At 40.2% G+C, this 25399-nt stretch overlaps 3 protein-coding genes across 5 annotated transcripts in view; all 3 read right to left on the bottom strand.

Moving 5' to 3' along the window:
* Nucleotides 1-454: 454 nt before the first annotated feature.
* Nucleotides 455-6683, bottom strand: LOC118206248 (RNA/RNP complex-1-interacting phosphatase-like). Its single transcript, XM_035378648.1, has 9 exons — nucleotides 6050-6683; nucleotides 5740-5815; nucleotides 5454-5585; nucleotides 4794-4917; nucleotides 4328-4388; nucleotides 4146-4192; nucleotides 2883-2958; nucleotides 2244-2342; nucleotides 455-2078 (listed from the first exon to the last, which is right to left on the bottom strand). The coding sequence occupies exons 1-9, from the start codon at nucleotides 6322-6324 to the stop codon at nucleotides 1760-1762; spliced, it is 1209 nt and encodes a 402-aa protein (XP_035234539.1). The 5' UTR covers nucleotides 6325-6683; the 3' UTR covers nucleotides 455-1759.
* Nucleotides 3544-14079, bottom strand: tgoln2 (trans-golgi network protein 2). 2 transcript variants are annotated; one of them, XR_004761168.1, is made up of 6 exons: nucleotides 13878-14079; nucleotides 10754-11812; nucleotides 10322-10548; nucleotides 9959-10042; nucleotides 8662-9693; nucleotides 3544-4008 (listed from the first exon to the last, which is right to left on the bottom strand). XR_004761168.1 is itself a non-coding variant. In XM_035378647.1 (5 exons), the coding sequence occupies exons 1-5, from the start codon at nucleotides 13948-13950 to the stop codon at nucleotides 9688-9690; spliced, it is 1449 nt and encodes a 482-aa protein (XP_035234538.1). In that variant the 5' UTR covers nucleotides 13951-14079; the 3' UTR covers nucleotides 8195-9687. The 2 variants fall into 2 exon arrangements, 1 of the variants encoding a protein (XP_035234538.1); XM_035378647.1 differs by lacking the exon at nucleotides 3544-4008 and having other exon boundaries at nucleotides 8195-9693.
* A 9419-nt stretch (nucleotides 14080-23498) lies between these two features.
* Nucleotides 23499-25399, bottom strand: part of tcf7l1b (transcription factor 7 like 1b) — a 45280-nt gene continuing 43379 nt past the window's right edge. The window contains exons 12-13 of one of the 2 annotated variants that reach the window (XM_035380010.1): nucleotides 25133-25161; nucleotides 24454-24587 (exon numbers count right to left, since the gene is read on the bottom strand). In XM_035380010.1, coding sequence (XP_035235901.1) covers nucleotides 25142-25161 — 20 coding nt within the window. In that variant the 3' untranslated portion in view covers nucleotides 24454-24587; nucleotides 25133-25141. Of the gene's footprint in view, nucleotides 24588-25132; nucleotides 25162-25399 lie in introns of both variants that reach the window. The other variant, XM_035380009.1, reaches the window with a different exon arrangement.

Raw genomic sequence — 25399 nt, 5'->3', positions numbered from 1 at the left:
AACAGTTGCCAAAGCTGAGGAATGTTCCACAGACATTCCAATCATTTTAGCTATAACTGCTGTATTCTGTTTGACATTGAGGACATTTTTGTAATCCAGATGTCAGTAAAGATTACACATTGCAGGATTTCAATTGGGTTTCAAGTGTTTATTATTATTATTATTGGTTACAAATATGATTTCTGATACGACATTTCTTGTGTACTTCATAGGGCTATCATAATAATGCCCCAATTTAAAACTAATGTATTTCATGCCTGTATGTATTCTTACAAGGGCACATACTTACCCTGGTACAGTGGGTATTTCATTTGACACTGAACCACTCAAAAATTGAACTTAATAGGATAAATGCTTTGTGGTAATGTTCTGCCGTTTTCTAGATTTTTGTCGGGCAAAATGTTTCCAGCATTGATAATTCTACATTGTATGCCATGGCACACAGAAAGGCTGATCACATTGTATTATGTAAAAAAAATTTTATTTCTAAATCACATGATCTGATTATCATTACATTAGTGCAGTAGCGATATATATTAGACATTTTAACCTAAAAGCATAATGATGTATATATTTAACACATAAGAACCATGCCTTCACTATTCTTTCTTCCTCTAAATATATTCATTCTTACCTACAACTGATTATTGCACAGTATTACCAGTATCTGACTAAAAAGAACACTTTACTATCTGGTCAGACGACCACATGTTATTCCAGATCAGGTTATCTAGACCTTCTAGGGTCATGGCATCACAGTTTGATCAACTGTCTCTGTTCCTTATCTCTTATGCAAGATAGACTGGGGTAGTGCTCCACACTCAAGGCTATCGCAAGGACACATGCTTCCTTTTTGAATATTTTAGGAAAAAAAAAATTCTTAGCATGGTCTTGGTATTGGACGCCCACCACAGGAGTTTAGAAAACAATGGGAACAAAGAAATATAGTGGTAACTGAAAACATGGGGGAAGCAGGTGAGGTGAGGCTTTTATAAAATATGTAGACAAGTCTATGTAAGGCTGGTACAGATAAAGTTATTCTATTTTACTATTCGATGGTATTGGTTTAAATCATATACACAGTACAGAAATTAATATGTTGATAAACATGTCTATACTATCTCACAGTCAGTAGAAATTTACTTTCGTACTTGTGTACTTTTAACAAAGTGAAATTTTGGGAAGCTGTGAAACCTATTGTTTAATATAAATATAAAATTAATGCTCAGGCGCCGTTAATGTGTGTAATAACTTGTAAGAAAAATAAATAAATAAAAGTAATGCAGCACAGCAGGGAAATACAGTGATAACAACCTGACCTCCATTGGTCACATTGTATCTTCCATGGTTAAGACTGTGCAGTGCACTACAGTCAAAATGGGCAATAAAGAATGAAACATATCCCCAATATTTGCTATATAGGCTCAGTTAAAATGCAAAAAAATGTATAAATCTGATTTTTTTTTTTTAACTATAGTTAAGACCAAAGTCTAAAATTTAAAAAATAGCCATTTCCCTAAAGCGTCCAAACACAGACAGCAATTAAAAGAATACTGGCTAGTTATAATGATCAGCTAGTTTCCCCAGGCCAAAAATTTAGACAGATTACTTTTTCAGCTTTTGAACCAAACCAAAATGACACGCCACGTTCTACGGCCATGTTTTACACAATCTCGTCAGTCAATCTGTCAAACTGCCCATAAAAGCGGATTACTTATGCATTCTGAAGCTGTGAGCTGTGCAGACTGGGACTATAGAGTTACGGTGTGAGAGAAAGGGCTCCAGTCTCTTCCGGTTTAGACCGGTTCCCCTTGTTCTTTCTGTGGCGCTGCTTGCGAGGCTTCCCCTGGGCTGGCTGTGGTTTCTCTGGAGGGCCGTGCGGACAGCACGGGGAGCGCTCGCCCAAGGCTGCTCCACCGCTGGGGTCATGCTCTGCCCCAGAACGGCCTGGCAGCGCGGGGCAAGGAGGGGGACCGGGGTGCTGAGGCCTGCCCGAGGCCTGCTCGCGGTCACAAGTGCTCGGCTCACGAGGAGGATAAGGAGGATCATCAGGACAGGACTGACTCTGATTCAATGACCTGAAATGAACACCAATGGTAATGTAAGAGAAATACTTACCATTTCCAGTGTGGTGACATTTCACGTTGACGGCTCAGAACACACAAAGCGACAGAACAACGTAATGCATACGGAATGCATACATGTAATGCTCATGGTATGGTAAAAGATAGACAGGCACTCACTTGTCAAAGTGTGAGCATCTACAGACAGGAGGGCCATCTTGACTACAGCCAGCACTGCCCCAAATAGGATCCTGGTCTGGCTCCTCCATGCCCTTGTTGCTGGGTGAAATGGAATCATTCTGTTCACATCACTGCACCATCACACTTTTCTGTTTTTCAGTAAATTCCAGAACAATGAACAGGGGACCTTTCATTGATATAACAGTACCAAGCACATACATACCAGCAACAAAATGGAGGATAACGTTATTTGGTCGTCTCCATCACTGAAAATTATACACATATGCACCACAAACCCTTTCCTTTGACACAAAACTCAAATATTTTATAACACAGAGTTTTTGCCATCTTGCATCAAAGTGCAATACATTTGTTTTTCAATATGCAGGTCTAATGCTTTTTACTAATTAAGCCTCCAGGAAAGTATTGATATGGACTTTTTTAACCTCTTGCCGAATTCACTGTAACCTGCAGAAAACTTTAAAACATCTGACAAAATTTCTGTATGACAATTTGGTAGGAACAATGATTGCGGTCATCTGTGATCTATGGTCAAATGAAAATAAAAATGTTCTTCAGAACAAAGTGTTCTACACTTCTTCTAAAGGTTAAAGTGTATGATTTAACGCTCAGTCTTACCTCCGCTCTCGCCTAGAGAACAGGTCGTCAAGGTAGTTCTTTCTCTCTATGCGATGGCCCCTCGACTTGTTGAACACTGAAGGAAGAGTAGGAAATACCATCATTTTACAGCACCTGTTATGGAACTGTTCCTCTGGGCAATACCACATTTGTACCAGTATGTCCTCTTTCAAAACCTAGGATAAATAAACCTGTGTTCTAATTGGCGAGGAAGATACTGAGAAACAAAGTTAGGAAAGACAGTTTCCTTCCTGGCACCAATGCAGCATTCATTACAATGAAATGACTACTTAAAATTAACAGAGAACCCTTTTCAATTCATTTTAATCATTGATGAATAAAATGTACATTTTAAAGGGAAATGTATACCCCAGGAAATATATACCTTCTTATATATTCTTTTTTAAGAAAATACAATGTATGGATTGTTGACCATTCTGAGCATGGACATGAAAAGGTCTTGTTCTCTTAGCTGTATTTCTATATTGCATGTCTGCCAAAGGCCAGTGAGAGGATGTTGTAAATGTCTAGTGTACATGGTCTGTCTCAACAATGACTGTTGTCCACATTTTTAAATAAATATTCAATACTCCTGTGTTCTCCCGAAGTATTTTCAGTGACCAACAGTCAACTTGTTGGAATAATAGCATTTAACACAAAATTGAATAATTAGATTTATTCAAATTGGTCTCCCACCACAGAAAGAAAACTGACAGATAGTGAACAGTGTTCTTGAAATATTACATAACAGAAGTGACAAAAGTGGCAAAAACCATAGCACGATCAGCTGTATAAAAGCATTCAATTTAAGGTACACATTTGACCCAACATCAGTCCAGTGTTCCAAAAACTTCTGTCCATGTAAATCCCCAATTGCCATTTTCCCCATTTGAATTACACATTCTGACCTACAGCAGAACACATTGATCGGTTTCAAATTTTTATTTATTTACTAAAAGAAAATTGTTTTTTTTTAAAAGGTTAGCTTGGTATACATCATGTACCAATAAAAGCAGACACTGGAACATAATTTAAGTGGATTAATTGGACCAATAAAAGAGAACAACCACTGCAGGAAGAACCTTGAGATCATCTTAATTTTCACTGAAACTTTACATTAACATACCTGTTAAACACTGAAGGAAGAGTAGGAAAGACTAAAGCAGCCTCTCGCAGTTAACCATATCTTTTCTTCCACAACTCAGTTTACAAAAAAAAATATATCCCTCTGGATTATTTATTTGTTTAAAACTCCATACTCACATGCGACCGCTTTACTTGGAATCATCCCTTCAACATCAATTAGATACCTTCATATGGAAACCCAAAGAGAAACCCAAAAAGGTAAAGCAAAAAAAATCAGAAAAATTATCAGCAAAGTTATAAAAGTTAGATCATTTTCCAAACCAGTCTGAATTTGTCTGCAGAAGCACTCCAACACCAACCTGCACACAAGATAACCAGTGCGATTCAACCCATGGGTACAATGTACACCAATCAGCTTGTCTGAAAAGAAAAGAACACTTATTACCAACCTTCTGCTTCAGAGTCACTTACACATTTAAATTAGCATAATTGACTAGAGGGAATGCCTACAACATTTAATAAACAAATGCGCATAAACAACCATCATGGAACATGTTCAAATATTGGGGGAAAAAAAGATTTGCATAGTTTATTGAACCAGCAGGTGTCCGAAATGAATCTGTATCAAGTCCTTTATCAGAGCTGGTCTATAAACTATTTGCAACCCAACAAGTTGTGAACCAAAGCAATTTTTCCAGACACAATACTTAATCTTTGGGAATGTAACGGTTAATTTCAAGTGCAAGCATGTAGCACAGAAAAAACTGATGCACCACTGAAATGTCCTGGCTTCAAATCTGTCCTGTTCTGTAGTACAATACTAACCGTTGTTTTCATTTTCCTGCAGAAATCTGTACACAGCCTTTTTAAAACTCAGGATAGTTGGGTCACTTGGCACTCGATGTCCAGCAGTGAGTATCTTCAGATACTGCACACTGTCTGGCAAATCCTTCAGTGAAAATGAAGAGTCTGAGATGAGAATAAGCATTTAAGATACGCTATGAGCTAATAACTGCAGAATCAAATTTAAATGCACATACCAGGTTTGTATTACTATAACTGTAAAACAGGGATGCCAAACCTTATGAGAAAATGGCCAGTGTGGGTGCAGGTTTTTGTTTTAGCCTTGATTGAAGACCATGATTAGTTAATGAACTGAATCAGGTGTCATAGGACTGGGCTAAAACAAAAGTCTGCACCCACATCAGTGCTTTTTTGGATAAAACTGGGCACCCCTGCAGTAAAATCAAATGCAGCTAGATGCCAAACTGGCTTTTTAGTTAATCAATTCTCTTTGTCAAAAAGACACCTTTACTTAATGCTTAACCACACTGATAACTGATAGTATTGACCATTTATAGATGTATATGTAAAAAAAAACTGCAGTTTATACAATATCTACATTGAGGACTGTTATACAATAGAGAAGTGCATCATGTGCTCATGTGGTGATTCTCAGTGACCGTGTTCAGCAACGGTCCTCACCGTGACATTGTAGTAGCGCGTTGTGAAAGTGAGGTCAATGATGAGGCCCAGCTCTTCCTTCTCTTCCTCTAGCAAATGCACCAGGTCAAAGGGGCCAAAGGCCTCAGAAGGAGGCAAGCAGCTCCTGAGTGACTGCAAAAGGTATTCCTGTTCAGTGACAATATTACCACATACCTGGGTGACACTTGCATGATAAACGCCTTTACTGCAAGCGTTTGGCAGCTGTCAATGTTTTAAACATCCATATTACTCTGCTTTAGAGTTAATTCCGGGGTGCAGCTCTTACCTGTTTTAGGGGAACTTTAAATGCAATGAATCGTGTTCCAGGGATTCTCTTTCCCAATGCTTGGTAATCCATCCATCTGCAGATATTACATATTATAATAAATATAATAAGACTCATGATATATTGACTGATTTCTTTGTGTGCAAAAATGCCAGTCAATCAACATTTACGCAGCGTGGACGATAATCAAGCAGAAAATCAAGCATTCGGTGCGTGACTACTACGCAATCTAGTAATGTTACAAATGGTACTAGTCTATAGCAGGTTTTGTCATAAGAGGACAAAAAGTTAACGGAAACGTCCATGTTACCCGTCAGGAATTTTGTTGTTCTTGTTAGACGACATTTCCCTTGTGCTTGAAACAGAAGTACTCCTCTTATGAAACTCCAATATTGAAGTTGTTGCTGTACTCGGAACTCCGACCAATCTCAGTTCATTAAACCCAGCTAAACTCTGCGAGATGCACAGCCTTAGCGAGCGCCTATCATTTAACTTTCTCGCTAATGAAATGAAAACGTGTTTTGTTCGAAAGGCTCTATAAGTAGTACCTACAAATAAGTTTCCACATTGTGTCAAACAAAACATGGAGGCAATGGCTGGTTGGCGGACTAATGATTCCTGTAAGAGATCGTTTAAAAAGGAGCTAAACTATCAAATAACACTAGCTAACATAAACTTGAACGACAATATCAAGGCAAACTTAGCTAAAGCTCGCAAGATGGCTCGCTAGAAATGGAAGCTAAATAAACTATAAAGTCGCGTAGCAAGAACTTATTGACTATGCCTTACAATTGAGTAAGTTATCAGGAACACAAGTAGTGTTATGTCATTTCGTAAGTTTAATTCTATCACGTCTAGGGAGGCATTTAATGAACGAAACAGAAAGGAACCCAAAACCTAGAACCACATCACGATAATACTTTGCAGCATAGTGATGACGTTAAAACTGCCAACCGGAAACCACAGCCTTGATAAGCAGAGGCAGTCATCTTAAAGTTACACGCACGGTCAAAAGATGATATAGTATGAATATACAAGACAGAGAAACAAGTTATTGTATGTTAATGATACTTTATTTTAAGTTGAGAGAACATTTTTAAAAGTTTGTATTCACATAGTAAGTACAAGCTTGCCTTTTCCGTTGTTTAACGAACTTGTATTTATAATGCAGTATCATATTTCTGTAACTGCTGGAGGACTCAGCAGTACAATAATATACGCTTCAGATACCACTGATTTCTCATCTTCAATACGTCTGACCCTGAAAATTCACAAATACACAAATTGGTGTTATCGGTTGGTTACTTGGTGTGACTGTACTCAGTTCCTTGAAATTAATGGCGCATTAAATACTAAAAACAAACAGGGTGATGTCCCTTCTCTAAACACATATAAGTGTTTGCAGGATTCACCTGACTGTGTATTGCCATGACATCAGAGTTTAAGATTAAAAGTGAACAAAAGGGGAAAAGGATCCATAAAGAAAAGACTGGAACAAGATTATGTTTCACTGTGCCTCTATAATACAACAAAGAATTGCTCTTGTGAAATTGCCACATGGTTTAAGATATTCACTAATCCGGAACACTATAAGCTCATTAATTTTCTTTGGCAAATGTAGCAAATGCTTTTCCTCTGAAAGTCAAATCATCAGTAGTATAGACTGATGATTATCAATTTTTCACACTAATTAAAAATCAGTATTTTGTGTTTTTCACATTTGTCCACAAGCTTAGTAAATACACTGTGATGGATATGCCACTCCTCCACATTGCTTCAGCTAATATGGGTTACTGAGACTTTCTAAACTGTCCTAGCAGGATATTCAGGTGTAACTGGTTAGAGCACATTTCGTAACACTACACCCCCATCTAAGAAATCTGTAGAAATACCATCATTTTACAGCACCTGTTATGGAACTGTTCCTCTGGGCAATACCACATTTGTACCAGTATGTCCTCTTTCAAAACCTGGGATAAATAAACCTGTGTTCTAATTGGCAAGGAAGATACTGAGAAACAAAGTTAGGAAAGACAGTTTCCTTCCTGGCACCAATGCAGCATTCATTACAATGAAATGACTACTTAAAATTAACAGAGAACCCTTTTCAATTCATTTTAATCATTGATGAATAAAATGTACATTTTAAAGGGAAATGTATACCCCAGGAAATATATACCTTCTTATATATTCTTTTTTAAGAAAATACAATGTATGGATTGTTGACCATTCTGAGCATGGACATGAAAAGGTCTTGTTCTCTTAGCTGTATTTCTATATTGCATGTCTGCCAAAGGCCAGTGAGAGGATGTTGTAAATGTCTAGTGTACATGGTCTGTCTCAACAATGACTGTTGTCCACATTTTAAAATAAATATTCAATACTCCTGTGTTCTCCCGAAGTATTTTCAGTGACCAACAGTCAACTTGTTGGAATAATAGCATTTAACACAAAATTGAATAATTAGATTTATTCAAATTGGTCTCCCACCACAGAAAGAAAACTGACAGATAGTGAACAGTGTTCTTGAAATATTACATAACAGAAGTGACAAAAGTGGCAAAAACCATAGCACGATCAGCTGTATAAAAGCATTCAATTTAAGGTACACATTTGACCCAACATCAGTCCAGTGTTCCAAAAACTTCTGTCCATGTAAATCCCCAATTGCCATTTTCCCCATTTGAATTACACATTCTGACCTACAGCAGAACACATTGATCGGTTTCAAATTTTTATTTATTTACTAAAAGAAAATTTTTTTTTTTTTTAAAAGGTTAGCTTGGTATACATCATGTACCAATAAAAGCAGACACTGGAACATAATTTAAGTGGATTAATTGGACCAATAAAAGAGAACAACCACTGCAGGAAGAACCTTGAGATCATCTTAATTTTCACTGAAACTTTACATTAACATACTTCTCGTAATACCTGAAATTCTCAAGTCAAATACCCTTCTTTAAGCATAAAGTGCTGGGCACGAATAAAGCTGAGCACTGTCACATTTTCACTACATTTGGCACACCACAGCAGCATCCAGTACGCCATGTGCTGTCCTACAATTGAAACATTCAAAGACATAACAGAACCAAAATGCTCTCAAATTTTACATCCGCTTGTCCCTAAACCGTAAATTGAAACCAGGGTTAATTAGGATATTACGCATTAAACAGTATTTACTCTTCCACAAATATTCCGATAATACCGTCATGTTAGTCCTGAAATCTCATAAATTGTTTCTTAGCATCACTCCACTAACCAGACACTTTACACATTCCACAGGTCATGAAGTAAGAAATTATGAATGAAAAATGACCCCTACCACACCATCCAAAATAAAGAAAGAAAAATCATTAAAAAAACGAGCACCTGTGCCTCAAACACATTTTGTTTTCACTTTCATTACAGTTAACATGGCTTTGTAGTGGCTTTTGAGGTCTCTCCAAAGTGAGAACCCCCACCTTACATTCATCAACCTCAGGCATCTTGGTCAAAGTCCATGATTTCCTCCGGAGTTTAAAAAGTATCCTGAGTCAGTGTCTTCAGGTAGAGTCGGTCATTTCCACCAACGGTAAAGTGACAAGCTGCAGAGGCCTCTTACAGTGGCACATTAAAATGTGAAGTGCAAGCAGAGGCGTGCTTCTTTTTCCTTCTTAAAATTCTCTTATGTGAGTCTGTTTTACTCTCTGAATAGCCATGCAACAAGCTTCCAGGAACAAAAAAATAATAAGATGTTCTTTTTTAAAAGATTGTCTTAAAAAGAAACAAAAAAAAAATGCAGCACAGGCACATTTTGCAGAAAAAGACAGGGATAAAAAGAATCATCAATATATTATTTTAAAAATAAAATCAATATGTTCAAAGGCAAATCTGATCTTCATGTTTGTTTCTTGATTCTTCCTCTGCATTGTCAATGTTGTGTGCATTTCATTCAAGGCAAATCTTTCAGATCTGAAAGAGAGAAAAAAAACCTCAAATTTACACCTATTAAGGAAAACGATTTTGAATGGTAAGTCCACTTGTAAGGATTTTGCGGCCTGCAAAAAGACACCTGAAAACTTACACTTGGTGCAACAAACAACCACTAGCAACCACTTACCTGTAAAAACTGAAATGGTCAACCCATATGCCTATACTGTAATGGGAGGGGTGCCCCTAGTTTGAAGATGTGCACAAGAAAGCAACTGAAGTGTTGGCAAAAGAATGTTTCTCTTACGTTCTGCTCCAACTTCTGGTACTCTGCAGCTTTGGGCCTACGCGAAGCTCTTGCCCTCCTTCCCTCCACAACATAGGCAATTATCTGACAAGAAACACAACACACAGATATGATGCTTCTAACAATCACAGATATGGGCAGTTTCTCACCAGTTTTTCTTCAGTGAGAGTTATGTGACATGTCACACTGAGTAGCAAAGAACAAATCTTTGACCCGGGAAGGAAAGGCAACAAATAAAAGGAGAGACAGCAAAGTAAACAAATGTATACATTAACAAATAGGAATATTCCAGTACAATGAAGAGATGAAGACCAAGACCCATGTTTCAGAAGGTAGTGATCTGTTTTTAGAGGGCTGGCTGACCTTGCGTTTGTTGTGATATCCAATGTAGAGCACAGCCACCAACATAGCAGTGGACACCAGGTAGGCAAAGAAGTGGCTGCTTTCTGCTTCATCTCGATGGAGGGTTGGGATTTCCAGTCTGGGCCTTGGTACCTCCTTGGGGGAGTCCAATTTTCCTTTATCTTCATCAGCGGTATCCTCATCATCATCAGCAAATTCTTCATCGTCATCATCTGTAATTTTACCTCCTCCAGGTAATAATAACAAAACCAGAATTATTATGTGCTGTACATTACATAAACAATCTCAAAGTACTATATGAATGAATTAAAAAATAATACAAACAAATTAGCATATAAACTGAAATTACTCCACCAGTTTTGGCATTTACTGTTGGTTCCTTGGGCACAGACTTAGTTTCTGTTCTTGTTCATTTTGTACAGGTTGGCATACCTTTATCCCCGGCCGGCTGGTTTGCGTCCTCTTCTGACTGTCCAGTGCCCCCATCCGTCTTGTCTCCGCCCCCGTCCGTCTTGTCTCCGCCCCCGTCCGGCTTGTCTGCGCCCCCGTCCGGCTTGTCTGCGCCCCCGTCCGTCTTGTCTCCACCCTCGTCCGTCTTGTCTGCGCCCCCGTCCGTCTTGTCTCCGCCCCCGTCCGTCTTGTCTCCGCCCCCGTCCGTCTTGTCTCCGCCCCCGTCCGTCTCGTCTCCGCCCTCTTCCGTCTCGCCTGCCCCCCCGTCCGTCTTGCCTGCGCCCCCGTCCGTCTTGCCTGCGCCCCCGTCCGTCTTGCCTGCGCCCTCGTCCGTCTTGCCTGCGCCCCCGTCCGTCTTGCCTGCGCCCTCGTCCGTCTTGCCTGCGCCCCCGTCCGTCTTGTCTCCGCCCCCGTCCGTCTTGCCTGCGCCCTCGTCCGTCTTGCCTGCGCCCCCGTCCGTCTTGCCTGCGCCCTCGTCCGTCTTGCCTGCGCCCCCGTCCGTCTTGTCTCCGCCCCCGTCCGTCTTGCTTGCGCCCTCGTCCGTCTTGTCTGCGCCCTCGTCCGTCTTGCCTGCGCCCCCGTCCGTCTTGCCTGCGCCCCCGTCCGTCTTGCCAGCGCCCTCGACCGTCTTGCCTGCGCCCTCGTTCGTCTTGTCTCCGCCCCCGTCCGTCTTGCCTGCGCCCTCGTTCGTCTTGTCTGCGCCCCCGTCCGTCTTGCCTGCGCCCCCGTCCGTCTTGTCTCTGCCCCCGTCCGTCTTGCCTGCGCCCTCGTCCGTCTTGCCTGCGCCCCCGTCCGTCTTGCCTGCGCCCTCGTCCGTCTTGCCTGCGCCCTCGTCCGTCTTGCCTGCGCCCTCGTCCGTCTTGCCTGCGCCCCCGTCCGTCTTGCCTGCGCCCCCGTCCGTCTTGTCTCCGCCCCCGTCCGTCTTGCCTGCGCCCCCGTCCGTCTGGCCTGAGTCAACCGGCTTGGACAACCCGTCGGCCGGCTTGAGCGAGCCGTCGGTCAACTCATCGTTCGGCTTGGTTGCGCCCCCCTCCGATTGGGCTGTGTCCACAGTCCAAAAAATAACAAAAAAGGTCATGACATTAGAAGGATTATTGCACATATATGTAAAACCACAAATACTTCACAAGATCAATGGCTAAATTAGCTAGTTCCCTGCATTGCATTTGAGTTTTCCCCTTAATGATGTTTTGTCGCTAGCCAAATTGTTCTAGTGTAACGATGTGCAAAATCGTTACAGTATTATCATGACAGTGACCTAAAACCCTCAGTAAAACTGCAGTACAGATTTACGTTGCTCTTTAAGCATTAACAAGCCAAACAACATCAGCTAGCTAGATTACATTTTTTCTGAATTTGTTCAGCACAGTGACAATAGTGAACTACTTGACAACAATAAATAAAACCAGTCAAATTTTGCAATCACTCATTCACAGCTAATGACAGCACCACCAGTGACATGTCGGCCATCTCTTATCCCACAAAACTTGGAACGTTCACAGATGTGTCAGGTTCGCTTACATTTTTCCCCACACATTCCGTGACCATTTGAATAAATATGAATTTTAGCCACAGTATTCTCAATAGTAAATAAAATATAGGGGTTAAATTTAGGTCCAATATGGCCACCATCATTGCAAGCAAAATTTTCAGATCCCAACAACACAGTAAATAATTATAGAAGTCTGCATGTTTTGTGGTAACTGACATTGTCACACAGAACTATGGATTAAGTCTTCCATATAAATATTGTTGGTGTATCTTCCCTGGAGAAATTTCAGGTGAATTAGCCAGCACAATAAACACAATAAATTAAACAATTTGCATAAATTAGGAAATAGAAGAAACAGAACTACAGAAATAACTCATTTAAATATTTTTTTCCCTGTGAAAGTAGTTCGTGTGATTTGTTCTGTCCCAGACCAACTAATTAAGGAATCTAAGAGAAGTTACTTTCTGTCAAATTTCAAATACAGCCTACATTTTGTATTTGTGAGGTCTGTGCGACACTATTAGATAACTAATAGACATCGTTATTAACTCACTTTCGTCGAGGTTTGGGACGTGAAAGTATTACTCTCAAAGCGATCGACCCCTTTGGACCAAAACTGTAATTTACACCTTTATTCTACCAGAATACGGACCCCCAAACCATCCAATTATTGATATGTATGATTACGCAATAACAATCGTATTGATTCCGAGCATCCCCGAGCATCGTTTGGTTTGAGGAGTGACAAAAAAAATAAAACCTGCTGAACCTGCACGCCGTCCATCAGCTTAACATAAGCAAACTGGTTTGGCAGCATATTTTTGATACGACGGAGTGAAAACGTTGTGTGTGTTTATGGAGGCGGCCGTCAGTATTCTGCAGTCATTAGCGCTAACTAAGCACACTACGTTACTAAATGTAACGTTACCCAACTCAGATCAGTTGGCAAGCAAGAAATGTAAACATTCTAAACGTCAAAGTATACAAATAACTAGGTCTAGCTATTTGAAAAGATGTTATACAAATCAAAAGTGCGCTAATCTATCTAATAATACTCTTGACTTCAGACCTACATTAGCCACCTAAATACAGAAGCTAGTACAAAATTAGCCAGCAAGTTAAATATTAGCTAACTGACTACATATGATGTGTCAATACAGACATCCTTTTCAGAAAGCCAAGCTAACATTATTAGCCGATGAAATGGCTGAACTAACGTTACCAATATAACGTTAAGATAGTGACTTAAATGACAAACTAGCCTTAAACGAAATGGCTATCTGGCAAAACGACCATATAGCAAATAACCACGAGTCAACAAAATCAACTGATTGGACGAGCTAACGTGAGCAAGAATTGATGCTAGATAGACTTGCTAGCTAAATTATGCGTTACTTCCTTTTCAGAGTGTTTTGTACCAAGCCAAGATCATGCGAATGTTCAGACGTTGACTAACGACAATAAAATAATTAACCAGCTTTTCTGAAAATGCTTATCGGTAATGAGGTGTGTTGGTTACGGCAGACAACTTAACATTAGCTAGCAGCAAGAAACTAATAGACCCATGCACTTCTCACTGACGTAATATAGCGACACATCGCTAACGTTACTTACCACGGACGCAAACGAGACAGGCCAAAGTAAAAACAATGAATATTGTCCGCATCATGGCGTTGTAAAGAGGCATCAGAAAAACATATTAATCTGACCTTAGCTAGAAAACGAAATTGACGAACTGTTTAGACTTCCGTCTCATTCGTATTGAAGTTACTATTAGGTAGCTAACGTCATCAGAAATGTGCCGCAAGGGGAAGAGGGTGACATACGCAATAAAAAAAAGACTTTTGGGCCGATTCGATTGGCTGTTACATATCAAGACAGGGTTTTTATGTTCCGCATACGCCTATCGGGAGCTGGCGTTTTTGACGTAGTCTAGCATATATGCATATCCCGGCCTTATACAATTAGATGATATTGTAAGCGATTTTGCAGTTTTAGGAGTCGTAGTGAAATATTTCCAGTCTTACCCCAGTCGGTGCTGAGTTTCTGACAATCTTGTTCTCGTCTTGACCGTTCCGACAAAATCAAACGTTTAATATTATCGTAAATATTTAGTATTGAATCAAAAGGTTTGGATTGTCAGTGACGTGATTTGTAACCATATGCCATCTGTCAATATGTGCGCTGTCTTTAGCCATGTCCAAATGGGATTAGTGTTGCAGGACAACGTCGGTAATGTAATGTACCCTACATATTTTTATCAGTGATGTCAGTGGGCGATCCGGACCGGAAAACCCTTTCCCTTTATTACTACCCATATTAAATGAGGGGTTTGGCTGTTCCCCGTCACACATTCCTACCAGGGAGGAAAAGAAATACAACACACGCATAACGTTATAAGAAACAAGCAAAAACTAGCTACTAGGTGGCACTACTGAGTTTGTCCACTTCTGTCTGTGCACCCCAGGGCCTCTAGCCGAAGATATATTTGACATTCATTGTGATATTAAAAAGCATTCAGGAATTACACCTCACTTCAGCTCTATTTTTTTTTTTACTGAGAGGACGATAACAAGCCCTGTTTCATTTGTACAAGCAAAACTGGATATGAGATTTGGCCATTTGAAAAGTGTGCATGAGTGGCACTGTAGAGCAGTGGGTCCTAACCTCAGTCCTGAAGTACCCCTGTGTATGCTGGTTTACGTTCCAGCCACAAATGCAGTTTCAGAATTGTAACTAGTTGTTAATTTTTCTTAATTAGGCGCTTTTCGTGTTTAGAGGGATTATTTATCCTCTTCAACCACATTATGTCAGGAATAGCTAAGTATTCCATGAAGAATTAAATTCCCATGTCCATACTGTGCATATTGTGCTACATTGCAGAAATTACATTAAAAGGTAAATTATTTTTAACGGATCAAATTAAAGACTGAGGTGAGTCAATAGGCTTCTAAAGTCAAAGTCTGGACACCTGGCCACTAAAACTAATCATCTGGAAGATAATGAAGAATTCAAAGACAAAGCAAATGAAAATGAGCCAAACCTGCATTGTGTCAATAAATTTCAGGAAATGAAACATGTTCCGCTACATGTTCAGGGGTCTATTGATTAATCTTGGTCTTTCAATTGGTCCAAAAAGTTTGTTACCTCTTCTATGTAATTTTTTGCAATTAAGCACAATATGAACAAGGGAACTTTATTGTTCATGGCTATCTTTGACATGATGTTGCTTAAGTGGGTTAATAATCCCTCTAAACATGAAAAGCACCTAATTAAGAAAAATGAAAAAACCAGCATACACAGGGGTACTCCAGGACTGAGGTTGGGAACCACTGCTGTAGACGACTACCAGATGAGCTGTAAAACTCTTGGGGCATTGGTCCTGTGTGATCCAAAGGCTCTGGGGGGGAGCAGGGCGTGTGTTGGGGGGGGGTTAGGTTGAGTTGCTGGTATTTTTTCTTTAATCATTAGGTTGGTCTCTCTCCTTCCTAGGCATGGTTTTTGTTTGTTATTTTGGAGTTGGTTAATCCTGAAGTCAATTTTATTCTGTGTTAAAAATTTATATTGAAGAAAATAAATAATATTATTGTGGCCAGTTCAAACTGTGTCAGCTGGGTTCAGTTCTGGTCTGTTGGCTTGTGAGAGAGTTGTTCTTATAACGTTGCATCCCTAACCCTAGATTAGGGACATAAAATGACCTAAATTATTATTATTATATTTATTATTATCATTATTACATTAGTATTATGTGTATATTTGTACTGGTAAAATAAATAAATATAATTATTAATAATTTTTGTTATTATCAAGCACTACACATTTTTTACATAATTTTATCTGTTCATCATGACTTAAAAAAAGAAATTTATTTTACAATCCACAACTAAATCCACAATTAAAACAACATCCCAGGTTTCATCATCCAATTGATATAATATAGAGTGTTTAAGAAGTTGACGGAGATTCCTGCACACACGTAACTTTTTTGTAGCAGTTCATGACAGCTGTGATCACTATAGCAGTGCAACATGATTTAAAATCAGCTACAAATCTACACCTCGTTCCCTATCTACATTGGATGATATGCATCCGGATAAAACGTGTGTCCATATAAATTACATTATGTTTTTATTTTGTATATAATGAATATTAGAAAATTTAAAGCAGATTTAAAGTCCAATGAGAACATTCCCTTGTTTTTTCCCCCAGTTGTTATTTTTTTCTTCCCTCACTAGCATTGCACAAAGATTTCAAACTTTGAGAGAGAAGAAACAGAATAGCAAAAAAAGGTATCAGTCTTGTGTAATTGTCAGATTGCTTCTCCAGCTGTAAACAGAAGAACCAACACGAACGTCAGCTCAAGGTAGATGTAAAGAAAAGACATCATTACGTTGAGATTACATTTTCTAACAGCAGAGGGCAGTACATGAGCACCAATGGACTGAGTGTTTTGCTGTGTCCTGAAAACAGGCTTCTTCTCTTGTAAAATTTTATTAGGCATGATTACCAAATACATTTCATGAGAATAAATAGTGCAGTACTGAAACAAGAAACAAGAGAAATTAATAGCAAGGCAGCTAATCAAAAACTCAGATAACAAAATTACTACATTAGTAATATTTTAATATACAAAAGTGCCAAAAAAAATAAAAAATTATTTTTGATGCTCCACATTTCTTGCTGCATGTGTGCAACCTTTGAACTCTGTCATATGGAACAGATGTTCTTTTTTAGTATTCAACTACACAATGTTTTAACAATGCTGCATTATTTGAAATCTGGAGTCACAGGATCAAGATTACATTTCCCAGTCTCGGAAAATACACTTGCACATTCAACACACATAATTTTATCCTCTCAGCAATGCCTTGTGGGACTGATAAATTGCTATAAGGCTGACTACATTCCAAAGCATAACCACAGTTCTTTGTCTTTTATTTTGAAGCTAAAGATTTTCAACAAGACTGATTCACGTGAAACATACACATTCTTTGTTTATGACACAGCACTGAAATGTGTAAATTGCTGAATCACAACTAACACAGCTCTCTCTGAATGCAATCTGAAGCCATTTTTAGCATTTTCATACACTGACAAGTAGCAACTGTTGAAAGCAAGGTTATCATTAGAGCTCATTCAATTGTAATTTGAGCAGACCACAGTGACCTAAATTGATTGTTCTAGTGTTCAGAATGATGGTCGTTTCCACTCTGGTGCTTTTCTGCTGGCACAGATGAGGGTGAGGGCCGTGTTTAAAGTTAGACTGATGTAACTTGGTGGTGAGAGCTACTCAGACAGAGCTTCTTCAGACCTGCATGCCTGTGTGGTCAAACCTATTTTAGAACTGCAAAGCAGTCGAGAGCCCCCAAATTTGAGTGAAATGTTTTCATTTCAAGTAATTATAACCACCCGCAAGACATTCCAAGCAGGCAGACCACTAGAGAAATGTATAAAGTGTCCCTGCTGTAAATAAGTCAGTGTGCCCGACGAAAGAAGCAACACATATTTTGGGTTACTTTCTCCCTATGTGAGTGCCTCCCTTCAGTGGCACACAGGCGAGCCTCATCTCTCAGTATAGCAGAGCTCTTGGGTTCATCTCTTCATCCCGGCTTCAAACGGTCGGGGCATTAAAATTTCAGGGCTGTCGCGCTGCAGGATTCAGCTAGGGCTAAGGAAGAAGATCAAAATTGTGTCAAAGGGAGCGAAGAATTCTGCCAGATTGAATTTCAGGCCTTTATAAGTGACGTTTTTCCTCTCCCTCTCTGTGCCGTCTGGGCCCGAGCGGCAGAGCCAGGGAGGACGGAAACAACAAATGAGGCGATCTGCCGAGACTCGCGCCTTTCATGCACCGCGCGTACCTTGAAATTCCGTCCAGAAAGCGCATTTGAGCGAGGCGCAGCGAGCCTGTTACCAGCCTGTCTCCTAGCAGATGTCTTTTTCGGGTTTTAATCGCGATGGATAAAAACGAGCGTTTCATGCATCTCCAGCCCTTTAATCTGTTTTCATCCTGTCAATTTGTGTATTTCCTGTCCCTGCCTCTTTTCACCCCTGAGCTCCACACTGGGGAGGACCACGGAAAGCGGGTGTGATTCCCCAGCACTCCCTCGCCTTCTGGCTGAAGTGCCTCACAGGTGCACTCATCATAGGGTGCGCATGCCTGAGGAACCCTGAGAGGAGCCGAGTGAAAGACGGCGGTGTGCTAATTTCATCCTGCTGACCTGTAGACACTATATCCCGGCAGGCAGATTTCATCATACCACCAATCTAGAACGTTGCACCCAGGTATCAGAATCTTTTTATTTATTTTATTTATTTATGTATTTATTTTAGCCTTGCATCATGCTTAATAACTTGCTACTCCTTTGGACTGGGTTATTTATTTATTTATTTATTTATTACCCCAACTTGAGATCTTGGGGCAGAGGATAATTAGCCAAATGTTAATTAGGGGTATTTTTACTCCTCAGCTGGAAATTAAGAACCTGTGGAGTTCTAATAATAAATGAGTCTTAATTATGCTATTTGACATTTAAGAAGCCAAATGATCCTTCTATTTCTTGAGTCGCATTTGCATTCCTGTCTTTAAGGTCAAACGGTTATAAATAATACATTAAAGGGCCTGCCTTTTCTCTCAGTCAGAAATACCTGTCTCCACAGAGGTGCCAGCTGAGTCTTGTCAAACTCAATGAGAACGAGGGGGAAACAATCAATTAATCTCTTGGTGGGGAGGCTGGAGAATGGCAATATGCTGGAACCTCCCTGACATTTCCAACATCCTGTACTTAACAGACACACTATGATAACAATGGCTTCTGAAATACATCTGAATGAATCATTAATGGCTGTTAGGCTGTACATTTACACAAGCTAAATTAATTTTCTGATTTAAATGGACATAGCATTGAACTTGACTATTCATGTAGGCTACTATACCAATGACTTTCTGAAAAAAAGTGTGTTTGTGTGCATATATGTTTGTTTGTGTGCGCTGGCCTCCCTGTGTCAGACTGTGTATTCCCAGGTTCATTAAAGCCAGCATACAGATGCTGCACTGAACTTGCTGTTCCCCCCCCCCCCCCCCTCGCCCATTCTCTCTCTCTTTCTTGTTTCTTCCTGTATTAAAGATAAAAGGCTTCCATGGTCTGTATGCCTCATTAGATAACTGTCTTATGAAGTGACTATACCTTTTGGGTTTGGATGGAATTGAATCTTAATAAAGTGGTCTAAGTGGTAGAAAGTTACCTGTGCTCTCAGATTCAGTTACTATTTTAATGAACCCACAGCATGATACAAAATGCTGTTTGAAGTTGTGTGTGTGTGTGTGGGGGGGTGGGGGGGGGTTTTCTAAGATGATGGAAATGGTCCATTAAGAACACATATATATCATACAAGCTTGTAAAACCTAAACCATAGCTAAGCCTCAGTGTATGTCTGAATTTATGAGGGTGTCTATGCTTGAGAGTACATACACATTGACAATCTTAATTAATCATTTATGTGTGGACAAGCCAAGTTATTACATACTGATGCAGTGTCCAGTAGGGCCTGTTCTTAATTGTTCTATGAATCAAACCCTCTACTGTGAATATTTGTTAATCTTTAATGCACTTAAGAGTGAGAGTTTATAAACATGGATACCTTTGCCAATCAGTAATATCATGATTCTTGATAGTACGCCATTTTCACAGGAAAGAACCGTTGGACGAGCCATTTATATTTTATCAGCCCATGGCAATTTTATCCATAATTACAGTTTGGGTTTGATGGTTTTGTCGCCTCTATCTCCTCCTTTTTTTTAAAACTGGCTAACTATACTGCAAAGACCATATACATCCAAGCCATGCTTTCCAAACATCAAAGGGTTAACCTGGCATGAATATAAGATCAAAGGAGGCCCCGAAAAAGAACCTCAGCAAGCGAGTGTAAGAATTTAATGAGGCAAATTAACATTTATTAAATCTGACCTCGTGCATTCCGAGCAGATGTCAAATTGAAAAGGCTACAAAAATAAAATAAAAAATAAAGAGGCAATCAGCCAAGTTTTTTTTTTTTTTTGGCTACATACTTTTCTCCATTTTAAACAAATATCGCACAACCTTTCAGTCATTGTGCATACGCTATTCGTTACATATTATGTAATGCTGGTACAATCCAGAAATACATTAATGTTGGTGGCAATTTCATTTCAACAAGAAAGGAAACAACTTTCATGCGGCAACCTTAATGATTATTCGAACCTGCTTTGAGCCTCGCAAGTGTGCTTTGTGGTCCAAACACCTGTAGTCAGCAAAGGGTTGTGTGCTCTTGTACTGCACAGTTTTACAGTAGCCTATAGATGTGGAGGTCTACGGAGTGTTGCTGCTGCGTAGCATAAGCATCGCCTTAAGGAACAGGTTTTACTGGCTGCTTTTGACAACTCATTACCTCTAATTTTGGTGATGGATCTGAGTACCGGCTGAGGGCAAAGAGAATTACGGCACAGGAGACCGCGGCCTCTCGTCTAGGACGCGCTGATGATGCGAGTCTGAAACGCACGCAGGCAAATTCTTCTGGCGTTTAATGATTGTTGGTAAAAAAAAAAATGCGTGGGGGATTGACAGCTTTCTATCTCACCGCAGGCCAAAAGCAAAACGAATACTCCATGTGTCCGTCAGTCTGTCTCTCTTGCCGCCTGCAGTTCGAAAGGTAATGAACTCCAGTGAAGGAGAGCAGTCTAGAGGCCTAAAAACGTGTCGGATCCAATCAAAATAATTTTTTTCCACACTATGAACAAATCCTATATGTACGCATTCTTGCTAAGCTACACATCTGTATATAAATGCTATGCTATGGTAAATATTTTTTATTCTAAAATTACAGATGGACGTTTTCTTTTCTGCTTCCTCCTTGTATGATACACACAAGAATGAGACCATATCCACAGTGTAGCCCTTTTGATTTACAGGGTGAAGTCATTTAGTGGGACATCCTACAGGTCAAGAAGGGACAGCTCACCACAATCCCTTCAAACGTCTCAAAACACGTCAACTGTAAATGAGCCCCATACTGTGATGACTTAGCTGGGGACTGGCTGACACCTCCACACCTCAAAGAGAAGAATTTCTCTCCAAAAGGCAGGGAGGTGAAAAGAACAAGTGAACAGGGTTTACCTGGCACAGTGTGTGCATGCGCAGCGTTTGTGTGTGTACAGTGTACATGGATAGGCTACGCACACCGGTGTATAAATAGAGCGCTTCTCATTCCCATCGGTACAGCTCTGTCCAGCAGGGAGCCAATGGGTGATCATCTGGCCGAGCAATTTATTTCTTGGCAGTTTGCAGAAAAACCTGCTCTTTTCCCTCTTTCTTCAGGGCAGGCTGGTGCCTCTCACACACACACCCTGTCAGTGCGGTGAGGGATTGGTGGTGTCACTTCCAGCCCAGTCCCGCAGCTAGAGGCTAATTGGTCCATCCCTGGCAGCGCTCCTTGTCCCCCAAGCCACCGAAAGCCGTAACCTACCTTGTGTATTTTTCTCTAATTGAATTGCCTAATGAGGTCCCGGGGGCTACCTCCCATTACCTCTGAGTTAATTAAAGCTTCTGCGTTGTGCCAAACAGCAAATAAAGATGCAATAAAATTGGGGGGAGGGGTTTGCCTGTGTGTGTGTGTGTGTGTGCGCGTGTGTATAAAGAGGTGGGGGTTTTGACCTGCTTTTTTTTCTTTTTTTTGGTCGTTGTTCTGGGACTCTGCATTCCAGAAAGGAACAGATGTCTATTTTTTTTTCTTCATTCGTGTGTATTTTTGGCTCCAGATTTTGATATCCTGGCACAGCGTTTTAGTTTCCAGTGTGGTTTGCCTAAATTCATCCCATTAAAGATTGAGTTGTAATACTTCTCAAACACGTACACTCCCTCCCTTACAACGAATGCATAACTAGAATTATCTCTTTATTAAGAGGAGTACCTTTGGTTCCCACTCCAACGTTCTTTTAGCAGCAAAAAATATTTAAAGTACGATACAATGAACTTCTACTGACCTTTAAAAAACAAATCAGCTGACAAAACTAAGTACTACAGAGACTACAGAGTAAACACACAAGTAAATAGTGTACTTAAGGTCTGATGGTTTATCACAAATAGTAAATACGCCAGCTAAAGGATACACACTACTTTCAAAAGCACTTAATATATAAATGGCATCCAACATATTTGTGAACTGCAAACACTGTATCCCCAGCATGCATTTACCCAGATGCCTTCTTCGGCATATCTATCTTGCAAAAAGTATATTGTGTTCCTTATGCCTCTAAGAATTTAGTCCTAGACAAACATGCTGACACCTGCTTAAAAAAAGGTTGGCAGGAAGTAATAAATAAATCATAACATATCAAAAATATCAAAAAAGTTACCGATTTTGATAGCCTCCGTAACAAAGTAGGAACACAGAGTGTATAATGTTCTGGTCCCAGAGATGATTAATTATACTAGCTTCAGAATCTCCAACAATTTTTGATTTGTGACATCACTACACAGGAATTGCCCAAAAACTGTTACCCTGGGAAATATAAGGCGGGGATTTTCCTTGCTCTACTCTGTCTCCCGGCTGATAATAATTTAAAGGAGGACTGAGCAGCTGCAGGAAGGCCGAACGCCTGCGGCTGTTCCCCAACACCCAGACCTAATGAAGCAGAGACTCTGGACACATCATTTGCTGGAGAGACACTGCAATAGAAACAGGGGAAGTGATACCACAAATGCAAAGGGGAACTTTTCAAAACATACCAAAGGTTTTTTTTTTTTCATTCTTTAACTGTATAAGCATGACTAATACTCAGTCTCCTAGTCACTTCATTTATTAAACTGCTCATTTCAGCTTTTATATGCCTCGTCTATTCAGACAACATTAAAGGAAATGTCTTGGTAAAGGTTAAATTGTCTAAAGAACAAAATGCTATTTTATTCATTATTCAATTCTTGGTCTAGTTTGTAGTAAGCTAATGAATGAACAAATTAAAGTTCTCCCAAAAAATAATGTATGAACTTCGTCATTGATGTGTCACCTTCAGCAACCAAAACTTTATTTAATAATGCTACAAAGTCAGTAATGTAACAAACAGCATGATGCTCGAGAAGTTGTATATTAAATGCAAATGAGGCCGCAAATAATGTTAATTCAATCAAACACGTTTATTTTTGATGTTTTGAATGAGCCAAGCTTCGATTGTTGCATCCAAACCTTGACAGTTTTTTTTTTTTAAAAAAGCTAGTCTTCCACAAACTTGAACAAGCCTGATGACCTTTGACCTCTGCTGCATCGTAAATAAACCAGCTCTCAACAGAACACACGGAGAGCAGGCCAACCAGCTTCAATGTCGCATTTCATATTTAATTTCCCATACACAGACAGAGAACGAGGCTTTTAAGAAACAATTTTAAGGTTTATTTATCATATCTCAAGGGAAGTCTCACACTTAAGATTGAGGAGGGTGGGGGGTAGTTCTTGGGGATAAAGAAGGTTGGCCAGTACTGGAAATAAAATGTCAAACTAACATTAAAAGAGGTATTTAAACTAAAAAGACAGAGGGTTTTTTTGTTTTGTTTTTTAAAAAGAAACCTTTTATACATTTGTTCTTTTATACAAGTAGCACATTGGATAAATGCATTGAGAAAAGAAACCAGTTCTGCGGTAAACTTTACAAAAAAATACATTTTGTTTCATAGAGAGAAGCAAAAAAGAGGTGGTGGTCAAATATTGACCAATAATATTTTTTTTTCCTTTTCATCATTTAAAAAAACTTGATCTAATATCTATAAAAGGTAAAAAGCAATATACAGCATAATAGAAAGAAAAAAAAGAGAGAATTGCTCATTTTTACTTAGTCAGTTGATTTGGTAACCAAGGACAGTGGCTGCGATTGGAACAAAGCATGATGGGAATGCAGAGCTGCCTGATGGAAAGAGGTGGGCGGGGACAGCATGGAAGGGTGCAGGGAGGTGAAGGGGATTGGCCGAGAGAGAATCGGCGCAGACTGGCTGCCCGAGGAGCCAATGGAAAGGGAGATGCTGGGCTGGGAGGAGGCGGAAGATGTGGAGGAGGAGGAAGAGGATCCAGAAGGCTTGCCCGGCAGGGGGAAGTGGTGGTGTGAGCGACCCTCGGGCTTGGTGGTAAGGGACAGGGGCTGGGCCTGCTCCGAGTGGGTGGCGGCAGGCGCGGCCGGGGAGGCCAGGGCAGCCGAGGGCGTGGCCGGGGAGTCCAGCATGCTGCCGTGAGAGGAGGCGGGGCTGTCACACATCTTCTCGGACGGAAGGTACTGCACGCATTGCTTCTTATTCCGCGAGGAGAAGTCTGGAACGACAAAAGGGGAATTAGAAAAGGTTAACAGCGGTGAAGATGACACCCCTGCACGGGGATGAACGGGAAGGTCAGGGGAAAGCAGTCAAAAAGCACGTCCCACAATTCGTCTAGCGGATGACAAACGAGAAATGAACCAAATAAAATACTGCGTGTCAGTAGAGGAGATGGGGAACACTACTGCACACAGAAACAGAGCTTAAAACAATCTGTAGGCAGATGAATTAAGTCTCGAAATGAACTGTGTAACACAGTAATGGAGATGCAAGTAATACAGATCCTGTTTTAAGGCAGCACACACAAAATCACGAATCTAGGCATTAGCACGGACAAACAGCCACATTCAAAATGATACTCGAGCAGGCAAAGCCCTATTACACATAAAAAAGCATTCTCAAAAAGACCACTGTGGAGGAAAGTAAAACCAGATGAAATGGCTGTGGAAAAATAAGTGTCATTTTACAATAACCAAAAAAAGACTGTGGCCTGGCGCTGGTGCCAAAATGTCCTCTGTCAGGAACCCAGAACGGCAGACATACCTGCCACTGTTAACACTGAACCTCATACGCTGCTTGTCAGAAGTGCAGAGGAGTGGTGGGGTTAGTAAGGCGGGAAAAAGTTAAGCAAGAGAGACAGAGATTTAGAAGAGGTACTTAAGGAAAACAATTGAGAAAACATTTTCTGTACATTAGTACATTAATCTGGTCGTTGAATCCTTCCATGCTCAGTTTCCTGTATCCGAATCCTGAATTAATTGCAGCTGTAAATCCCTGTCTGATGTCTGACTTCTCTCAGAAGGGGATTGG

The sequence above is a fragment of the Anguilla anguilla genome, chromosome 10 (assembly GCF_013347855.1).
Source record: "Anguilla anguilla isolate fAngAng1 chromosome 10, fAngAng1.pri, whole genome shotgun sequence".
In the NCBI taxonomy this organism is placed as follows: Eukaryota; Metazoa; Chordata; class Actinopteri; order Anguilliformes; family Anguillidae; genus Anguilla; species Anguilla anguilla.
The sequence above is the reverse complement of the archived record's forward strand: the minus strand, read 5'-3'. Positions and strand labels throughout refer to the sequence as shown.

Excerpts from the sequence above, each read along its gene's own strand:
- LOC118206248 (XM_035378648.1), bottom strand. The coding sequence starts at position 6,324 with ATGTTTTGTTTGACACAATGTGGAAACTTATTTGTAGGTACTACTTAT. Across the intron at positions 4,193-4,327 it reads ACTGGTTATCTTGTGTGCAG|GTATCTAATTGATGTTGAAG; the intron begins GTTGGTGTTGGA and ends TTCCATATGAAG. Across the intron at positions 2,079-2,243 it reads AGATGCTCACACTTTGACAA|GTCATTGAATCAGAGTCAGT; the intron begins GTGAGTGCCTGT and ends TGTTCATTTCAG.
- tgoln2 (XM_035378647.1), bottom strand. The coding sequence starts at position 13,950 with ATGCCTCTTTACAACGCCATGATGCGGACAATATTCATTGTTTTTACT. Across the intron at positions 11,813-13,877 it reads CTGTCTCGTTTGCGTCCGTG|CCCAATCGGAGGGGGGCGCA; the intron begins GTAAGTAACGTT and ends CTGTGGACACAG. Across the intron at positions 10,043-10,321 it reads GATATCACAACAAACGCAAG|ATAATTGCCTATGTTGTGGA; the intron begins GTCAGCCAGCCC and ends GTTTCTTGTCAG.